At 32.9% G+C, this 20,000-nt stretch overlaps 1 protein-coding gene across 4 annotated transcripts in view; it reads right to left on the reverse strand.

Moving 5' to 3' along the window:
• Window positions 1–20,000, reverse strand: part of LOC115218740 (protocadherin gamma-A11-like) — a 335,456-nt gene that overhangs the window by 135,095 nt on the left and 180,361 nt on the right. Inside the window, exon 3 of one of the 4 annotated variants that reach the window (XM_036508577.1) lies at window positions 1,204–1,644. The exons of 2 other annotated variants lie outside the window; for them this stretch is intronic. In XM_036508577.1, the coding sequence (XP_036364470.1) occupies window positions 1,640–1,644 (5 nt within the window). In that variant the 3' untranslated portion in view covers window positions 1,204–1,639. Of the gene's footprint in view, window positions 1–1,203; window positions 1,645–3,760; window positions 4,264–20,000 lie in introns of those variants that run through there. One more of the 4 variants, XM_029788642.2, reaches the window with a different exon arrangement.

Raw genomic sequence — 20,000 nt, forward strand, 5'->3', positions numbered from 1 at the left:
CTCTGTTTATAAACTAAATTCTTGTATTTCTTTATTTGAAATTTAAAATTTCCACAGCAGCACATGTTTGGAAGTAAAGTATAAAGGAAAAATAGCTATTTAATGATTTTATTTAATATCAACGCTAATTAATTGCCGCAGATGTAAGAGAGCATGAATTATTTTTATGCCTCCCTACTCTGCTGATGCTAAAAACCTTTGCGTTTCATCTTTCTGGGGATTTGATATAAATATTATTTTCTTGTTATTTAGCCACCGGTCAGCTCTCATTTGGTAAATCCATGGTCTAAGCTCTCTTAACTCTGATGATCCCAACCTTATGTAAATCTCAGAGTACATCGTCAAACATATCCTTTTTATGAAATGGTAAAGAAGATGTGGCTTTTAACTTTAGCTGCTGGATCAACTGAATTACGACATTCCTACTGAATCACAATTAGTATCTGTAGGACCACTAGTTTGAATGAATTAACTAAACATTCATTACTACAAATTTAGACTTGTGTCTGATCAAACATCAAAATCAACACAGGATACAGTTTCAGAAACTGCTTTCCTGAAAACTTATAATTGTAAGAAATGGTTCTTCAAGAGGCAAGCATTCAGAAATATATAATAAAAAAAAAAGTGATTGTATGCAGCATGTAAATATAATCAGTAATTGTATATAAATCAACTCTATTACTACTTCAAACCAATCAACAGTCTTCACATTGTTGTTCATGTTATTGTTTCACTTGTGGCTAATTCATTAAAAAAAAAAAATTATCGTCATTAGCAACAAAAAGGACAATCATACTCATGTAAGGAAAGATTCATTTCATTAATGTTTATAATAATAATAAAGTTTTTAAGTTGAACATGCTAATTTCAAGCATTAGGTTTCTGAAAATGGTATTGTTATCAAATATGTATATTAAAGAACATTTATGAGAAAATTTGCTAACTGCTCTAAGACAACTGGAAAATATATCTTTCAATGAAGGATGTAGACAAAAACAATGTCTTGTCTTTCTTCACAATTTCTAACAACTATTCATCCAATATGAAAGAAATTAGTAAAGAAAACTAAAAGACAGTCTTCACATGTTAATAAAATACTATTTTTTTAATGTTTACTTCAGAAGTAATTGTTTTATTACCTAAATATATATATATATATTTGTTTTTTAGTGTAAAAAGCAAACTAAATGCATTTTATTTGATATAATAAAAATTAGTTATGCGTTCTTGTTTAAAGTAATGTTTTATCGTATGAAAATAAGAATGGTTTTGAGACAAATATCAGCTTCAAAGAATTAAAAGAGACACAAGCATTTTGATAAAAAAAAAATGGTATCTGAAGTAAGTTTTATATAATCCACTTAATTCATCTAGAAATTACTCAAGTAAATGATGGGGTTAAATAGGAATATTTTTTATGACTTTTAGAGAATTTAAGATAATCCATAGTATTAATGGCAAGGTGGGGAGGCGAGAAAGAGTAAAAGCAGAATGAATAAAGAAGAACTTGTGGAGAAAGAGAGAAAGGAAATTGTGTTTTAATCTATTGTATATAATATCTATATAGTTTGTAAAGTAAGAATCTCTCATAATCTTCGTCCAAAATAAGAAGATCCGGATACTGTTTTTAACCAATTTATCCTAGGATGATAAAAATGAAAAAAAAAGTTAAGTTGATAGATATCTTTTTTTTTTATCTAGGAATACTAAAATATCCAAGTATTCAGAAATTGTTGGATATATAATTAAATATATAGTAATATCAGAGGCAAACATTTTCAAACAATTTTTGAATTGAATGATATAAACAAATAAAATTGTACTAAAAATTTCTTTCTTTTAAGAAATGTATACTGAACCAACTGAAAACTTTGCTTTAATATTACATTGCTTATTTATAACCTATACTTTTGTTTTCATAGTTATGGTTAATGTTTCCAGAGTTTCCATAGCTAGAATTCTGAGTTGTAGATTATGTCTTAAAAGATTAATAAATGAATTAGGGTATGAATGGTAAGCCTCAAACGCCATCATAAACAGGAATAGATTTACTTTTAGCCATGTAACGAAATGCAATAAAAATATCAAGGCAATATGATTTGATATATTTTCACCCAATGTTATTAGTGTTCTCCAATAAAGCAAATAGGAATGTACATCTGTTCATGAATCACATTGCAGGTTAGGGCGTACATTTATGAGTATTAAAAGCACCTAGCTACAGATATTGGTCTCGTTGCTTGGCCACTAATGAACAACTTTCGACTATAAATGAAATCTCTGAACGTTGGAAAGGAGAATTCCATACGTAAGTAATTTGAGGTGGGGAGTTCAGGAGGAGTCATCAGCTGTACAAAGATTGTGTGAGATCTATACTTCTGCAAGACCAACCAATAATTAAAAAAATAAATAAATGAATGAATGAATGAAAGAAGTAAAAAAAAAAAAGAAAATATAGAATAAACAAAATCTGTTGAGGAGTAATATTTCAAGTGTTGAGGTATCTATATAGCTATGTATGCATGAATATATGTATGTATATATGCATGTATGCATGTTAATGTATGTGTGTAAATATATACATTATTGATACATGTTCATATATGTGCATATGAATGTATGTATGTATGTATGTATGTATGTATGTATGTATGTATGTATGTATGTATACATACACACACACACATATATATACATATATATAATATATATATATATAATATATACATATATATATATATACATATATATATATATATACATATATATATATATTATATATATATATATTATATATATATATATATACTTACACACATACATACATTATACACATACAAACACACACATATATATACACATGTACACACACATGTGAAGCAAATATTATGATTGAGAAATAATAGAAAGATCAGGAGAAAAGTTGGAAGAAATAATAAGAGAGAGATCTAAGATAAATTACCATTATATACTATGTTCACAATTCTAAATTCTAGCTGCTTTTGAAATGTCTGCTACATCAAATGATGAGACTAAATAGAAAATGCTGCTGGCATAATCATAGATTCCAGATTACTACCTATTACTTATTTAAATGTAAGTGGTAAAGATTTTGAGCGGCTGTAGGAAATTATGAAAATATGCATTTAGAAACTCTTAACTTGCTAATTAAAGAGAATTTCCTTGAAGATGATATAATTTATCTCAGAAAAAGAAACTCTTATCTCAGTGAAACCAATTAAAGAAGTTTTATGTATCCAAATAACATTACTGTTGACAATAAATTAGATCTACACCAAATTAGCAAATGTCTGTTAAAAATGGAAATATCACTGGTTGAAACATTTTTTCTATCTACACTGGAAACTGTGTTTTGATGTATATGTCAATGTGTATGATCTATATGTCTATGTGTGTATTGTGTAATGCTTATGTGTGGCATATTATGAGTGTATGGTGTATATGCCTATGTGTGTATGATATATTATATGTGAATAGACATTTTTTTTTTTTAAATAAATATATACATAAAAATGTATTTATTTACATAAGTATGGTGAATATACATACATACATATACATTATACATAAATATACCTATATCCATATGCATACATTGTCACATGTGTATACATGTGTATACATATATGTTTGTTGTGCGCATAGATGTGTGTGTAATTCTCACTCACCACACATTCGTATACAAATAAAATCCATTAAGTTTTCTTCTATTTTTGACTTTATTGATTTTTTTTTTCTAAAATTCATCTAAATTAATTTACAGATAGCTTGGTGGAAATAATGTTTGTTTAAAGGCTCTCAAAACAGTTTTAATGTATATTTGTTAACTTACACATAGCACCCGTATACTGCGATAAACAAGCATTCATTTTAAAGCCTTTTCAGTTTGCTCTCATTAAAACTATCAAAGAAGCTTTATAACACATTTGTAATCCTTATTTTTCAAATAATTACTGTTATCATTTTAATTGTTTGAGTTGTTTGGAAGTGCAGGAAGAGGTTTTGAGACATTGAAAGTGTTTCTTGTAGGAAGGTCCCAAGGTTGCAAGACTAGTTTACAGTTTCTACTGCCAACTGAGGTAGGTATTTGGTTAATATCATCACTGTATATATTTTTATTTATATTAGAATGAAATGTATGTCTAGCACTGCTGCACGTATCCAATTGTCTGGAAGGAGTTTGAGGTAAAGAATTTCCATACGTTTTCAGGAACTTTTCCATTTTGCAAGAATTAGGACCTACAAAAGTAAATAACAACAAGTTGTTGATTTTTTTTCTCTTCTTGTTTTTGGCAATAATCACAATTTTTTTGAATCTCAATATTAAATTTTATTTTTTACAATTTCGCATTAGTTTAAGTGTGTGTGGTGTGTGTGTGTGCATGCATGTGTGTAGTGTGTGAGAGAGAAAGAAATAGAGAGGAAGAAAGCAAGAGAGAGAGTACATGTGTATGTGAGACAGGGTATACCAGTAATTACTGGATAAAAGTGGAATACATATACACAAGATTGTGAGTGGATATGGAAGAATATGAATGCATAAAACTGAGTACACATATATATATATATATATATATTATATATATATATATATATATAATATATATATATGTCTGAGTATCTGCAAAACTGTATGTGAAGGCACATGGAAGGAAAGGTCAAGAAAAGAGAGGGAGAGAGAAAGGAAGAACAAGAAGTTGATAGAAAAGGAAAGAGGGAGAAAGAAGGAATATGATTGCGTTTTGAGAATTTGAATATTTGGATCTGTTTTGGTTGATATATTTAGATTTATTTTGTACAATATGTAATTTTATGCTACAAAAATAATTTCAAGTTATTTACCACTTAAACTATTTTACTTCATGTCAAATTAATTACGGTAAACTGCACTAAAACATTTTCTTTTCATGAACAGATTTTTATTTTTCTATTTATTATTTCATGCTTACCTAAATCCCCAACATTTCTTTTTCACCAATTTTGCTTTCCCAAAAACTATATATATATATATATACATACATACATACATACATACATACATATATATATATATATATATATATATATATATATATATATATATATATATATATATACATATATATACATATACATATATATATATATAATATATATATATATACACACACACACATATATATATATACATACCTATATATATATATACATATGTAAATATATACACGCACATATATATATATACACACACATACATTCTTTATATATTATACACAATATGAATACACATACATTCACAACCAAATAAGTTCCTCAGTTCTTCAGTTAGATTTAGTCATCAAATCCAAGACCATGCTGGAGTACCACCATTATACATAAATATATTTACATATCACTTGTGTTCTCAAATCAAGTACTCGGCTGAGTATAAACCCACATCATATTTGCTGTTTGATATGCATAACATACACATTGGGATATCTATAATGCAACACTAAAAGGTTTATTTCCTGGCATGTTACAAAATCTGCATAAGAGAATTCGTATATAGCTCTCTAGTTTCACCTCAACAGAATAAAATTATTTCAATAATTCAAGAAAAGCCATTCCATAGTAAGACCACCACCACTTTTAAGCTCTCAGAATAAAATTGTTTGTGAATTCTAACTGAGAATTAAGGAAGGAAAATGTGATGATAGAAAGAGGGAGAACAAAGAAGCGAATAACTTGGAATATAACAAAATCTGAAATAAAGACAAAATATGAAAACCAAGATTGTATTTGGCCACCAGGTTTGATTCTCAAGAATAAAGAGTTTAAATCTTATCTTTGAATGAAGTCTTAGATAGATTCCACCAAGGAATTGGTACTGTGTATTTCTGGCTTAGTTTTAAATGAAGATACTTTTCAGTGTCAAAATTTCAATCTTCTTTTATTCACATTCATTTATACACAATATTTGAAACCCTACTATATTTGTATTTAGTATGCAGAATACTCTCATCAGGTATACTCCCTCGGGTCATATTGTTGACATACATAATCAACATCATTATGTCCCTCTCCTTTTCTTTCTCTCTCTCACTCTCTTCATATGCACATGTATATATAAATATATATACACACACACACATATACATATCTCTTTCTCTTTTACTCTCTTTTACTTGTTTCAGTCATTTGACTGCGGCCATGCTGGAGCACCGCCTTTTAGTCGAGCAAAAATCGACCCCAGGACTTATTCTTTGTAAGCCTAGTACTTATCCTATCAGTCTCTTTTGCTGAACTGCTAAGTAACGGGGACATAAACACACCAGCATCGGTTGTCAAGCGATGTTGGGGAGACAAACATAGACACACAAACACACACACACACACATATATATATATATATATGTACGACGGGCTTCTTTCAGTTTCCGTCTACCAAATCCACTCACAAGGCATTGGTCAGCCCGAGGCTATAGTAGAAGACACTTGCCCAAGGTGCCACACAGTGGGACTGAACCCGGAACTGTGTGTTGTAAACAAGCTACTTACCACACAGTCACTCCTGCCACTATATATATATATAATATATATATATATATATAATACATATATATATAGATATATATATATATATATATATATCTACACATATATATATATATATATATATACACATATATATATATAATATATATATATATATATATATAATATATATGTGTGTATGTGTGTATGTGTGAGTGTGTGTATGTATGTATATGTATATATATACACATGCATATATTTCTATACACACAATAAGGACCACTTGGACTGCTAGAAATAACCACTGATTCTCTATTAGTCACACCTTATATATAAAAAAAAAAGGTAACTTTCAATAATATTATCCCATAAACATTACATCTGGGATGGTCATGGTTTGACTGTCTTTAATCATAAGTCTGCTGAGTACAGACACCGAACATATGGCTCAATAAAAATAAGAATCTCAATTATATATATGTCCAACTGTTTTCTGATAATACAAACAGTCTTCTTGCCAAACCCAATATTAATAGATTGATAAAAAGAAAATATTTGGTTTCTTCGTATCACGGCAGAAAATATCTTATGCCTGAACTCAAGTTTAAAAGTGTAAGCTGATGTAGCTGTAACACCAGTATGTCAATTTGCAACTTAATATAACTTGGGACTACAGAGTACATCTGTTATATTTGCAATGTAATATATATGGAAGCCCATCCCTTTAACAGGTATTTCTCTCAAAATGTATTTGCAGCTTTGTAGGCAAGAAACAAAAAAATACAATAATAATAAAAAAAATCTTCAAAGTTTGGAATACTTCACCAATTCATGCCAATAAACTGCATTTCGTCTGCATTCACAACAAATGCAATGTGACGAGCGAAGAGAACACATAGTTTTCATGAAATTTACAGCTAAAAGCACACTCTGCAGCCATGTGTACTGCTTGGCTTCAAAACACATCTCAAGTGAACTTAGATTACTTCACTTCTTCACTCAACTTAAATGTTTTCTAGCAAGATTTCTGTCTCAATCTGAATGTATTTTCCAAGGAGAAATTTCCTAATGATAATAACGCACCTTTGCATATTTCCTGCCGTTTCTCAAAGACATCAGACAATCTCAGAATCTTTGAGCTACATATCAAACTGATCATTTCAGATGACAGCTTCACTTCTCTCTAATTCATTTTATTGTACTTAATAATATCTTCATGTAAAATCAAATGTTCATCAACTATAATATATGTATACAACATTATAACTGAAGCAATTTTCATTTTCAGTCAGCATACAAAAAAAATTAATGTATAAATTCATGACATTAAATTTAATAATAATGTTGTGGCCTAAGCCAAGGGTGTGACCAGCCCACTTATGTGTACCTTCCCTTCACTGGACACTGCTCTTGAAGACCTGTTGAGGCAAGTGAAATAGGAATTGAAATCAAATTTGATGACTGGCATCCATGCTAGTGGAGCACTAAGAGCACCATCCGAGCGTGATTGTTGCCAGAGCAGCTAACTGGCGTTCGTGCCAGTGGCATGTAAAAAGCACCATTCGTGCGTGATCGTTACTAGCGTCACTTTCCTGGCACTTGTGCCGGTGCGCAGGTGACACGTAAAAAAAAAACATGATTTTTCCATGGCTGCAGCCAGTACCACCTGACTGGCCTTCATGCCGGTGGCATGTAAAAGCACCCACTACATTCTCGGAGTGGTTGGCATTAGGAAGGGCATCCAGCTGTAGAAACTCTGCCAGATCAAGATTGGAGCCTGCTGCAGCCATCTGGTTCGCCAGCCCTCAGTCAAATCGTCCAACCCATGCTAGCATGGAAAGCGGACGTTCAACGATGATGATGATGATGTTATGAGGTGATACATTTACTTAGAATTATGAGTTGTTTAGCTCAATGAGGTAAGAGGAAATATACAAACTACCACAAGTTGTCAAGGGGACAAACACAAAGCTACAAACACACACACACACACACACACACACACACACACATATATATATACATATATATATATATATATATATATGTGTATATATATATATATATGATAGACTTCCACACAATCTCCATCTGCAAAATTCTCTTATAAGACATTGATCAGTCTAGGACTATAGCAGAAGATGCTTGTACGAGGCACCACCCAATGGGACTGAACCCCAAACCCCGTGGTTGCAAAGTAAGCTTCTTAAATACATAGCCATGCCCATGCCATCCATTTTTTTTTTTATTCTGAGGCTATGGGGTGACAGGCTTAATCTTCCACCCTGTTAAACACTACAACCCAGGCTTGGGTGTCTTTAACAGAGATCCCTTTTCCATGTTTGCATGAATTGGACAGGATTTTGTTGAAGTGGGTTTTCTATGTCCAGATGTCCTTCCTAGTGGAAACCTTCACCTGTTTCCAGATAAGGTAATATTTTTGCTATAATCAAACATGTTTCCACAAAAGATTGGGAACGAAACGATGTTGTTTGCATTTACATCTATCACATGATATCAATACATCATCATCATCATCATCGTCATTTAGCGTCCTTTTTCCATGCTAGCATGGGTTGGACGGTTCTACTGGGGTCTGTGAAGCCGGAAGGCTGCATCAGGCCCAGTCTGATCTGGCAGTGTTTCTACAACTGGATGCCCTTCCTAATGCCAACCACTCCGCGAGTGTAGTGGGTGCTTTTTACGTGCCACCCGCACAGGTGCCAGACGGAGCTGGCAAATGGCCATGAACGGATGGTGCTTTTACATGGAACAGAAATACAAGGAACAGAAATACACACACATATATCAGACAGGCTACTTTCAGTTTCCATCTACTAGATACATTCATAAGGCTTTTGTCAGCCCAGGACTATAAGAAGAAACACTTGCCTAAGACGCAACACACACAGATAGAACATGGAACAACGTGGTTGTAAAGCAGATCTCTTACTGCACAGCCATGCCTGCACCTATAACGAGTACTTTTTTTCAATTGTCAACCATGAAACATTATGCACCTGAGCACTTCTTAGGAGAATAGATAAAGGTGTAGATAGTTTACAAATGATGAGGTATTGCAAAGTATATAAGACTCTCTCTTTTTACTCTTTTACTTGTTTCAGCCATTTGACTGTGGCCATGCTGGAGCACCACCTTTAGTTGAGCAAACCGACCCCAGGGCTTATTCTTTGTAAGCCTAGTACTTATTATTCTATCGGTCTCTTTTGCCGAACCGCTAAGTTATGGGGATGCAAACACACCAGCATCGGTTGTCAAGCGATGTTAGGGGGAGGGACAAACACAGATGCACAAACATATACACATACATACATACATATATATATATATACATATACATATATACAACAGGCTTCTTTCAGTTTCCATCCACCAAATCCACTCACAAGGCTTTGGTCAGCCCGAGGCAATAGTAGAAGACACTTGCTCAAGGTGCCATGCAGTGGGACTGAACCCGGAACCACGTGGCTGGTAAGCAAGCTACTTACCACACAGCCATTCCTACGCCTATGGTGAAGAAAATCAGCTGGTGGTTTATTTAGGTCATGAAAATGTAATATAGACAACATTATCCAACTTGTCCTTCTTTAAGATGATGTGATGTTATTGACAGCTACATAGAGACTGCCTCATTGATTTGACAGCCAATAAAATGTAATAATTCTGAAGTTATTTTATATTGCATTCAGCACTTGAGTCCTTCAGTTCTTTAAGCTTTCTGTCAATAAGCATATTTTGAATTTGTAGGCCTGATCTATTCCTTCTTTTTAGTCCTTTATATTACAGTGGCTTCAAGCCTTGTTTGGGAAAAAATTGTTAAAAAGAAAAACAAAAATGAGAATGAGAACAACGGTTGTTGGTTGCAGTTTTTCCAGTAGACAAAGCATTGGTTCACTGCATATTCAATAATAAGGGTGATTAGGAATAATTTTTGCCAGTTGGGCGGAATGAATATTACTCGTTATTTTTGAGGTTTCTTAAAAACAAAAAAGTTTATAGGCATAGGAGTGGCTGTGTGGTAAGTAGTTTGTTTACCAACCACATGGTTCCGGGTTCAGTCCCACTGCGTGGCACCTTGGGCAAGTGTCTTCTACTATAGCCTCAGGTCGACCAAAGCCTTGAGAGTAGATTTGGTAGATGGAAACTGAAAGAAGTCCGTCGTATATATGTATGTGTATATATGTGTGTGTATATGTTTGTGTGTCTGTGTTTGTCCCCCCTAGCATTGCTTGACAACCGATGCTGGTGTGTTTACATTCCTGTAACTTAGCAGTTCGGCAAAATAGACTGATAGAATAAGTACTGGGCTTACAAAGAATAAGTGCTGGGGTCGATTTGCTCGACTAAAGGCAGTACCCCAGCATGGCCACAGTCAAATGACTGAAACAAGTAAAAGAGTAAAAGAGTTATCAATTTAATTAGGAAGATTATCATAAACATTTCATAGTTACCCTAATATCACAGTTTTCATTTTACTTAATTACAATGAAAACTTCTTAACTCATTACTCGGTTGCCCACTTTAATCATAAAGCTAAAGACAGTGCTCCAGTATGGCCATAGCCAAGATGGTTTAAAACACACTGAAGAACTATATTCGTGTGTGTGTGTGTGTGTGTGTAGTATTTTCAAACATAGAGAGAATATGACAAAAACATGAGGAATGATTTATTTTCATTATTTGAAGATCAGTGCAGCTACAAAACTTGAAATACATTTAAAATACATTTAACTTACAGCAATTTTAATGTTCATAAATATATTTCGAAAAAAAAAAAACTGGATTGCAAAGATTGTTAAAGAATGTCAGTTATGGTTCACAAAACTCCAACAGAATATTCTTAAAAGATGCATGAGTACAATATGCGAAAACAGCAAGAAGTTTTGAAATAAAGTTAAAATGAACATGCTCCTATGTTGCCATATATTATCTTAATTTGATTATAGCCTTATATGTAACAACGCAAGGGAGTAGATGTCTTTTCAGAGATGTGTATGAGATAACAATTTTCTTCTACTAGAAATAGAACTTGCATTTTTTTTTTTATTTATGTCTTTAGAAAAATCACAGCGAAACTGAAATTGTTTAAGAATCTCATTATATATATATATATATATATATATATATAAACATATATATATATATACACATATATATATATATATATATATATATATAAACATATATATATATATATATAAACATATATATATATACATATATATATATATAACATATATATATATAAACATATATATATATATATATTCACATAATATATGTTGACACAACTATACATACACACACATATATGTACATATATACATAAATTTGTTTACTTATATATATATATATATATATATATATATACATATATATATATATATATATATATACATATATATATATACATATACATATATGTATATATATATATATATATATATATATATATATATATATATGTATGTATATATATACATATAATTATACATATATGTATATACATATATAATCATATAAATAGATTTGTGTTGTGTAACCACATGTGCATACATACTTTTATATTTAATTTCTTTTACATAGCTGCTTCTTAATTAAGAGGTTTGAATGCTTCATTTCCAAAATTCTTCTCTAAACTCAAAATTATAGTTAGCAAACTTTAAATAGGATTTCATCAGGGACTGGTTCATTCATTACTTGCCTAACAAGATCTCCAATTCGAAGAATTTATCTGTGCTCTGCTAATGTGCTGAATAGTCATCATGTTCACTTTCACAGTTGTACAGCAGTAGGTTAGAAAGACAATATGATATAAAATTGGGAAGTGCTTACAGACTGTTTTAATTAATGAATCATTTAATTCCATGATGATTTTAGTGACAATTACTGTATCATTAGGTTTTAGCATGTTATATGTGTATTTCTCATTATTTAGCAGACGGAAGATTAAGGGAGGCTACCATGACCTTTGCGAACCATCTCAAACTCATGAAATAGATTTGAATGCTGTTCACCTTGATTTTCTGTAATCTAATACATCATCATCGTTTAACGTCCGTTTTCCGTGCTAGCATGGGTTGGACGGTTCGACCGGGGATCTGGGAAGCCAGAAGGCTGCACCAGGCTCCAGTCTTATTTGGCAGTGTTTCTGCAGTGTTTCTATGCCAACCACTCCGTGAGTGTAGTGGGTGCTTTTTACGTGCCACCTGCACAGGTGCCAGGCGAGGCTGGCATCGGCCACGGTCGGATTGGTGCATTTTACGTGCCACTGGCATGGAAGCCAGTCGAGGCGGCACTGGCTTTGGACACGATTCGGATGGTGCTTTTTACGTGCCACCGGCACAGAAGCCAGTCGAGGCGGCGCTGGCATCGGCCCAGGCAGTGCTGGCATCGACATGTAGTGAAAAATTTGGTAATTTGGGAGCTCCTATCACACACAGTCACTCACCCTACAAGAAATAACAGTTAAATCTCACACAAATGATACATTGGTTTAAGATGAAATGGTAAAGCTGGAGTGCTTTTGATTCTATTCATTTAAGGTTGATCTGAGTCTAAACAACAACAACGCATAGCTAAGGAATGAGTTCCAGAAGATAAGGCTGTGTAGCAGGAAGCACAGGAGAAAGTTTTAGAGTGAAGGCTTTGTTGAGAGTGTCAAAGTATAAATGATAAGTATAGGAGTGGCTGGTGCCATTAGATGCATTTTGTGGAGGTAGTGCATAATTTAACAGTCCAGATAAGTAGATACATTCATTGTTAATGATAGATGCGACAGAGAGGAAACAATGTGTCTGTGAGCTAGTGAAGTCGAGTAAGTCATTTGGGGGCCACTCTGTGAGACCTTGAGAAATTTAAAGCAGCCTTGGATATATTTGACTGTTTTTGCCTTTTATTATCACAGATGTCTGAACAACATTACTGCATTTGGGGGCCGTTCTGTGAGACCTTGAGAAATTTAAAGCAGCCTTGGATATATTTGACTGTTTTTGCCTTTTATTATCACAGATGTCTGAACAACATTACTGCACAGTTTACTGATCAAAGTCTTTTGTTAGCTGATTACAAAAGTTCAGATTTATTAATCATTTTCAAAATGTGTAACAATGAAATTTAATTTTGCATATGTTCTCTCATCTGATGTAAGGCAAATATATCATTTTGTTTACTTTTATATATATTAATCAAGGCATTCTTTTAGCAAATACATAACTTTTAGTTGTTGATAGTATTATAAAGAGTTGTTCATTTAAAAGGAAAAAAAATATTCATCTTTGTTGACTACTTGGAAAATGTCTATCAAGCTTACATATGTATTACAAGCAACAATATATAAATCTTAAATCATTAACCAGTATAAAAATATCACAACTAAACAGCGAAGCATAATAAATCATATTGCAGAATATTAACAATGAAAACATAGATGTTTGATACACTATGAACCAAAATATTCATTTCCATTTGATGATAAGATATAATAAAATATACCATAAATGTAAAAATCAAAAGACATAGCCAGCACTCATAAGTATGTATGACTTGGTAGCATATACTATATATTTTAGGTACCTATGTAGTCATGAACAACTATTGACACCTCTTGGCCATCTATCCTTTGACCCCGTGAAGCATTGAGGATGTGACCACTAGAGAGAGTGAGAGAGGTGGTGGATGCACTAGCCTTTAATTGATACCCATTTTCAACTGATTGGAACAACATCAGTTATAATAATAATAATAACAATAATAATAATAATAATAATAATAATAATAATAATAATAATAATAATAATAATAACGATAATAATAACATCGAAAAGTACCTTAGGAATGAGAACCCAGGTTCGAAATTTCCCCCAAAACACCTGATGAAGGTTGGAGGGTATATCAGCCAAAATGTTGTGTTAACAACAAACAAGATGAGGACAAATATCCATCAAATGTAAATAATGTACATAATGTACATAATTCCTCATCTCTTAAATATAGAACTGTATTACTGTGGTTGATTTATTTGAGTAAAGATCCTTCAAGATGATGCCCCAGCATGGCTGCAGTCTAATAACTAAAACAAGTAAAAGATTAATAAGCACAGACATGGTTGTGTGGTTAAGAAGCTCTTTTTCCAACTATGACAATTTGGGCAGGTATCTTCCACTATTGTCCCAGACTGACCAATATTTTGTGTGTAAATTTGGCAAAGGTAAACTGTGTGGAAGCTTATTGTGTGTATGTGTGTGTGTATATATATACAGGGTGCATAAGGTATTTGAGGACATACCTTTTTTGGGTCATTGCGGAATTTTTGCTAGCTCTGTATAATCTTTGTTTCAGAAAATAATTGCAGGCGCTCAGCTTACTCAAGAAATGAAGAGGCATGCTGTTGTTGTGGTTATAAAGGCTGAGCATAACGATTTAGAAATATCTTGACTTCTAAAAGTTGCCAGATCTTTCGACTACAAAGTTTGTAAGGAGCTAGAGACTGAAGATGGAAATGTATCACCAGTATCAAAGCATAAAAAGCATTCTAAATGCTCTGAAATCATCAGAAAACCTGAATTTATCCAGCAAGTTCAACAGACATTTGATTATAATACCAGAAAGTCCATGAGGTCAATTGCAAAAGATCTTCATGTGTTAGAAGGAACAGTCAGAAATGTTATCCACGAAGACATCAGATATAAATCTTATATGACGAGGAAAAGTCAATTTGTCAGAAAAAGCAAAAGAAAATAATTACATCAGATCTAAAAGGCTCTTAAATAAACTGAAAAATCCAGCAGAAGATTTGATTTGGTTTTTCTCCAATGAGAAAAACTTCAACCAAGATCAAAAGGTTAACAGAAGAAATGACTGATGTGCAGACCCTTCAGAAGTTCCAAGTGTTATGCATACAAAATTTCATGCAACTATCATGGTTTTAGGGTTGTCAGCAATGAAGGACATGTGATGCCTCCTTACTTCTTTCCACAAGGCTTTAGAGTTAACTCTGCTGCCTACATTGAGGTCCTGGAAACAATTGTCAAGCCCTGGATAGACAATATATACAATAGAAGGCCATATGTGTTTCCGTAAGACCCTGCACTATCACAAAGGGCTCTAGTAACACAGGAATGGATAGCTGAAACTTTTCATAACCCCTAACACTTGTCCTCCTAATTCCCCACATCTAATCCATTGGTCTATTACATGTGGAACATTGTTGAGAGAGAGGTCAATGAACACACCCATAACACCAAAGATTCTTTGAAAGCTGCCATAGTCAAAGTAATGTCCAAAATGAACCAGGACCACTTGATTCAAGCATGTAGATGATTTAAAGCCTAATACTTATTCTATCAATCTCTTTTACCAAACTGCTAAGTTACAGGAGCATAAAAACATCAACACAAGTTGCAAATCAATAGTGGAAGGACAAACACAGAAACAAAGACACTATCACACACACGTTTACATATATATATATATATGTGTATATATATATATATATACATACACATACAATGGGCTTCTTTCAGTTTCCGTCAACCAAATCCACTCACAAGGCTTTGGTTGGCCCAAGGCTGTACTAGAAGACACTTGCTCATGATGCCATGTAGTGGAACTGTACCTGGAACCATGTGGTTTGGAACCAAGCGTCTTACCACACAGCCATGCCAGCACCTTTTCATGTTTAAAATTAATTTAAAAGACACAGACAATGTATTTCATTTGAAAAAGGGTTAAAGAATTCTCATCCACCTCCTCAAACATACTGTACAGTAAGTCATAAAATAGATACTATTGGAGGTTGGTACATTGGTGATGCCAAACATATACATATATTATATTAGGTAGATTAAATGTCCAGAGATACAACAACAAAGAATTTCATACATCAATATTTAAATATCACATTCAACACAAAATCCAAATGGCTAATGCAGTTTAGTCAAAAAAAAGATCAAAGAATTTGACAATAGCGAAAGAGCAAGTTATATTCTCACTATTAGACGACACTGAATTTTTGAGAGTAAATACGTTTCTCAGTTGTGAAAACAGAAAAACAAAAAAAAAAAACAAAAAAAAAATGAACTATACTAAAAAAAAAGCAACAACTGTTCATTATGCAGAAAGACAAGCAATATTCTCCACAGAGGAATATATTGACTATTTATTTCTCGAGAAGGCAACAAATATTCACTATAGTGGAAGAGATCTCTGGAAACGTATATATGTGTGAGTACGTATGTGTGTGTGTATGTATGTGTGTATGTATATATATATATACATATATATATATATATATATATATATATATATATCAACATATATATATATGTATAAATATTATATATATACATATTTATTTATATACACATCTATATATATATTTATATGTACATATTTATTTATTTATATATATATACATATATATACATATATATACATATATATATACATATACATACATATATATACATATATATATATACATACATATATATATATACATACATATATATATGTATGTATATGTATTTATCTCTATGTGTGGGTGTGGGTATGGGTGTGTATGCACAGATATATATATATTGCAAGATCAGCATTCTGTAAAAATATTAAAACTTTACCTGAGAGCAAGTTATATATATATTAAGCATATGGATACACAGAAGTTCTACAGCGGCATGCAAGGAAGTTTCTGGTTTGTAATAAATAAGTGAGTGTATATATTTATTTTAGTAATGTTGTAATTTAGTCTCAACATTAAAGTACCCGATATTTTTATTAGCCAGTATATAATGATAGCTTAAAATAGAACACATTGTTACTACCTTGTAATAACAAATGTCTCTAATATATATATAGAAATAATGGCATATGTGTAGAGATATGGTTTAGAAGTTTGGCACGTGAAGGCATATTCTGAGGTTCAATATCACAGCAGGGAACATTGAGTAAAGATCTTCTGTTATAGGCCTGGCCTGTACTGACAAATATCTTTGAGTGGAATTTAGATGATGGAAACTATGCAAGAACCTAATGAATATGTGGCTGTGTGCATGTGTGCATATGTGTATGCATGCCTTTCTGTATATATATATATACTAGCAGCATAGCCCGGCGTTGCCCGGGTATGTAAGAGCCCCTAGTAGGCAACGACTGCGAAAACTACAACAGAAAATGTGTTGCATATAAAAAGCTTAGATTCTCGACCCCATGACGAATTTATCGATTTTCCTCAGAATTGGGGGAACTTTTCAAAATTTTCCCTGCGTTAGTTTTGAATTATGACATTGGGCTATATGTGTGTCAAGTTTCATCAGAATCGGTTGAAAGCCGTAGTCAGGGTGAGGGTACAACCTGACAGACACACAGACATACAGACAGACAATCTGCCGTTTATAAATAGAGAGATACATATATATATATATATATATATATATAGGGAGAGTTTACAAAGAAAACAAAAGACAAAGACAGGTGATGTACAAAACAAACAGATGTATTAGTATACCGCTCAGGAATAGAAAAAGTCTTTTATGTTTCGAGCCTAGGCTCTTCTACAGAAAGGGACACAGAAAAAACAAGGAGAGAAAAAAATATACATATATATATATGTATGTATTGGGTCATCCCGTAAATAATGCAGTTTTTTCAATTGCATGATCTAAAAGTCAGAGGAGGATGGCACAAACTACCTGCATCAACTTGCTATAAAAGCAGGTAGCAATTTTACCTTGTACTTATTTTCAGTGCAAGCTTTTGAAAAGTGCAGTTTAATTTTAACAGTTATTTTTTTCAAAGCTATAATGGAAGTGACAAAGGAGAATATTCAGTATATTTTGCTTTATGAGTTCAAGAAAGCCAACAACACAACAGAAAGTGTGAGGAATATTAATGTAGTATACAGGGATCAGACAATAAGCGTAAGCCAGTGTCAATGGTGGTTCCAGAAATTCCAAGCTGGAAACTACAGCCTAGAAGACAAGCCTCATCCTGGAAGATCTGTAGAGCTCAATCAGGATGTCCAACAAACCCTGGTAGATCAAAATTCCATTGTAACTGTTGGGGAACAAGCAGAGAAGCTTAGATTTGGTTATTCACCCATTCACTAACACCTGTGTGCCATCAGCAAAGTCAGGAAATTGGGTCAATGGGTTCCTCATAAATTTTCCAAGTCTCATCGCATGCAGAGAGTGAACGTATGTTCTTCTTTGCTGTGATGTCTCATGAATGAACCATTTTTGGACCGAATAGTGACTGGTGATGAGAAATGGGTTCTCTATAAAAATGTCAAGTGTCAAAGACAGTGAGTTGGGAAAGGAGAATCACTGGCACCCCAGGTTAAAGAAGGTCTTCACCCACTTAAAGTGTTGTTATCTGTTTGGTGGGATATGAAAGGTTTAGTCCACTTTGAACTTTTAAACCCAAACCAAATAATAATAAAGGAGATCTACTGCAAGCTGCTTGAGTGGCTTAAGTCAGCATTAGAAGAAAAACAACCATCTTTGGTTTCAAGACAAAAGGTGTTCTTCCATTAGGATAATGCTTGGCCACATACGACAAGGATGACACTCCAAAAGCTGGAGCAGTTTGAATGGGAAACGATGCCTCACCCATCATATTCGCCAGACATTGCCCCATCTGATTTATTATTTATTCCACAGTCTTCAAAATCAGTTGGACAGAAAAAATATGAATTCTGTTGATGAGGTCAGAACAGTACTGGAAGAGTATTTTTTGTCATGGACAACTGAATTTTTGGAAGAGGGGCATTGCAAGTCTACCAGGTAGATGGAAGAGCATTGTAGAAAATGAAGGAGAGTATATTTTAGATTAAAAAAGAACTTTGTTTAACTTAATTTTGAAAAATAAAAGAAGTATAAAAAACTGCATTATTTATGGGATGACTCAACATATGTAACAAGCAGTAAACACTTGTAGTATTCAATGCTGAAATAATTACATAACAATAGTAAAAACATTATGCAATCATGCACTTCACCTCATCAGTGTCCTGCAATATATATCGCTATCAATGTTGTATTTATTGCAAGACACTGATGAAGGCTGGTGCTTGATTACATAACATTTCTGCTTCTATAATGTAATCATTTCGGCATTTTAGCAAAACATGTGTATGTCTCCCAAATTACTGAATACCACACCTCTTTTCTGTTTATTGTTGTTTTTATGTCTTAGCTTGCATTCCACACACTAGGCAATCTGAAGGTTGATGCCTTATGTTGCACTACACTGGATACTGGAGTGGAGTGTGGTGCTTTATAGGTGCCACTAGTACAGGTGCATTTTATGTGGCACCAGCACAGGTGCTTTTTATGTAGCATCAGTAATGGTGCATTTTAGATCACACCAGCACCTGTGGGTTGCCAAGTAGCTTACAAAGCAAAGACATCTTGGCTGAGAGAGGAAGCGAAACTGAGAGAAATAGCCATGTACCAGGCAAG

The sequence above is a fragment of the Octopus sinensis genome, linkage group LG14, assembly GCF_006345805.1.
Source record: "Octopus sinensis linkage group LG14, ASM634580v1, whole genome shotgun sequence".
In the NCBI taxonomy this organism is placed as follows: Eukaryota; Metazoa; Mollusca; class Cephalopoda; order Octopoda; family Octopodidae; genus Octopus; species Octopus sinensis.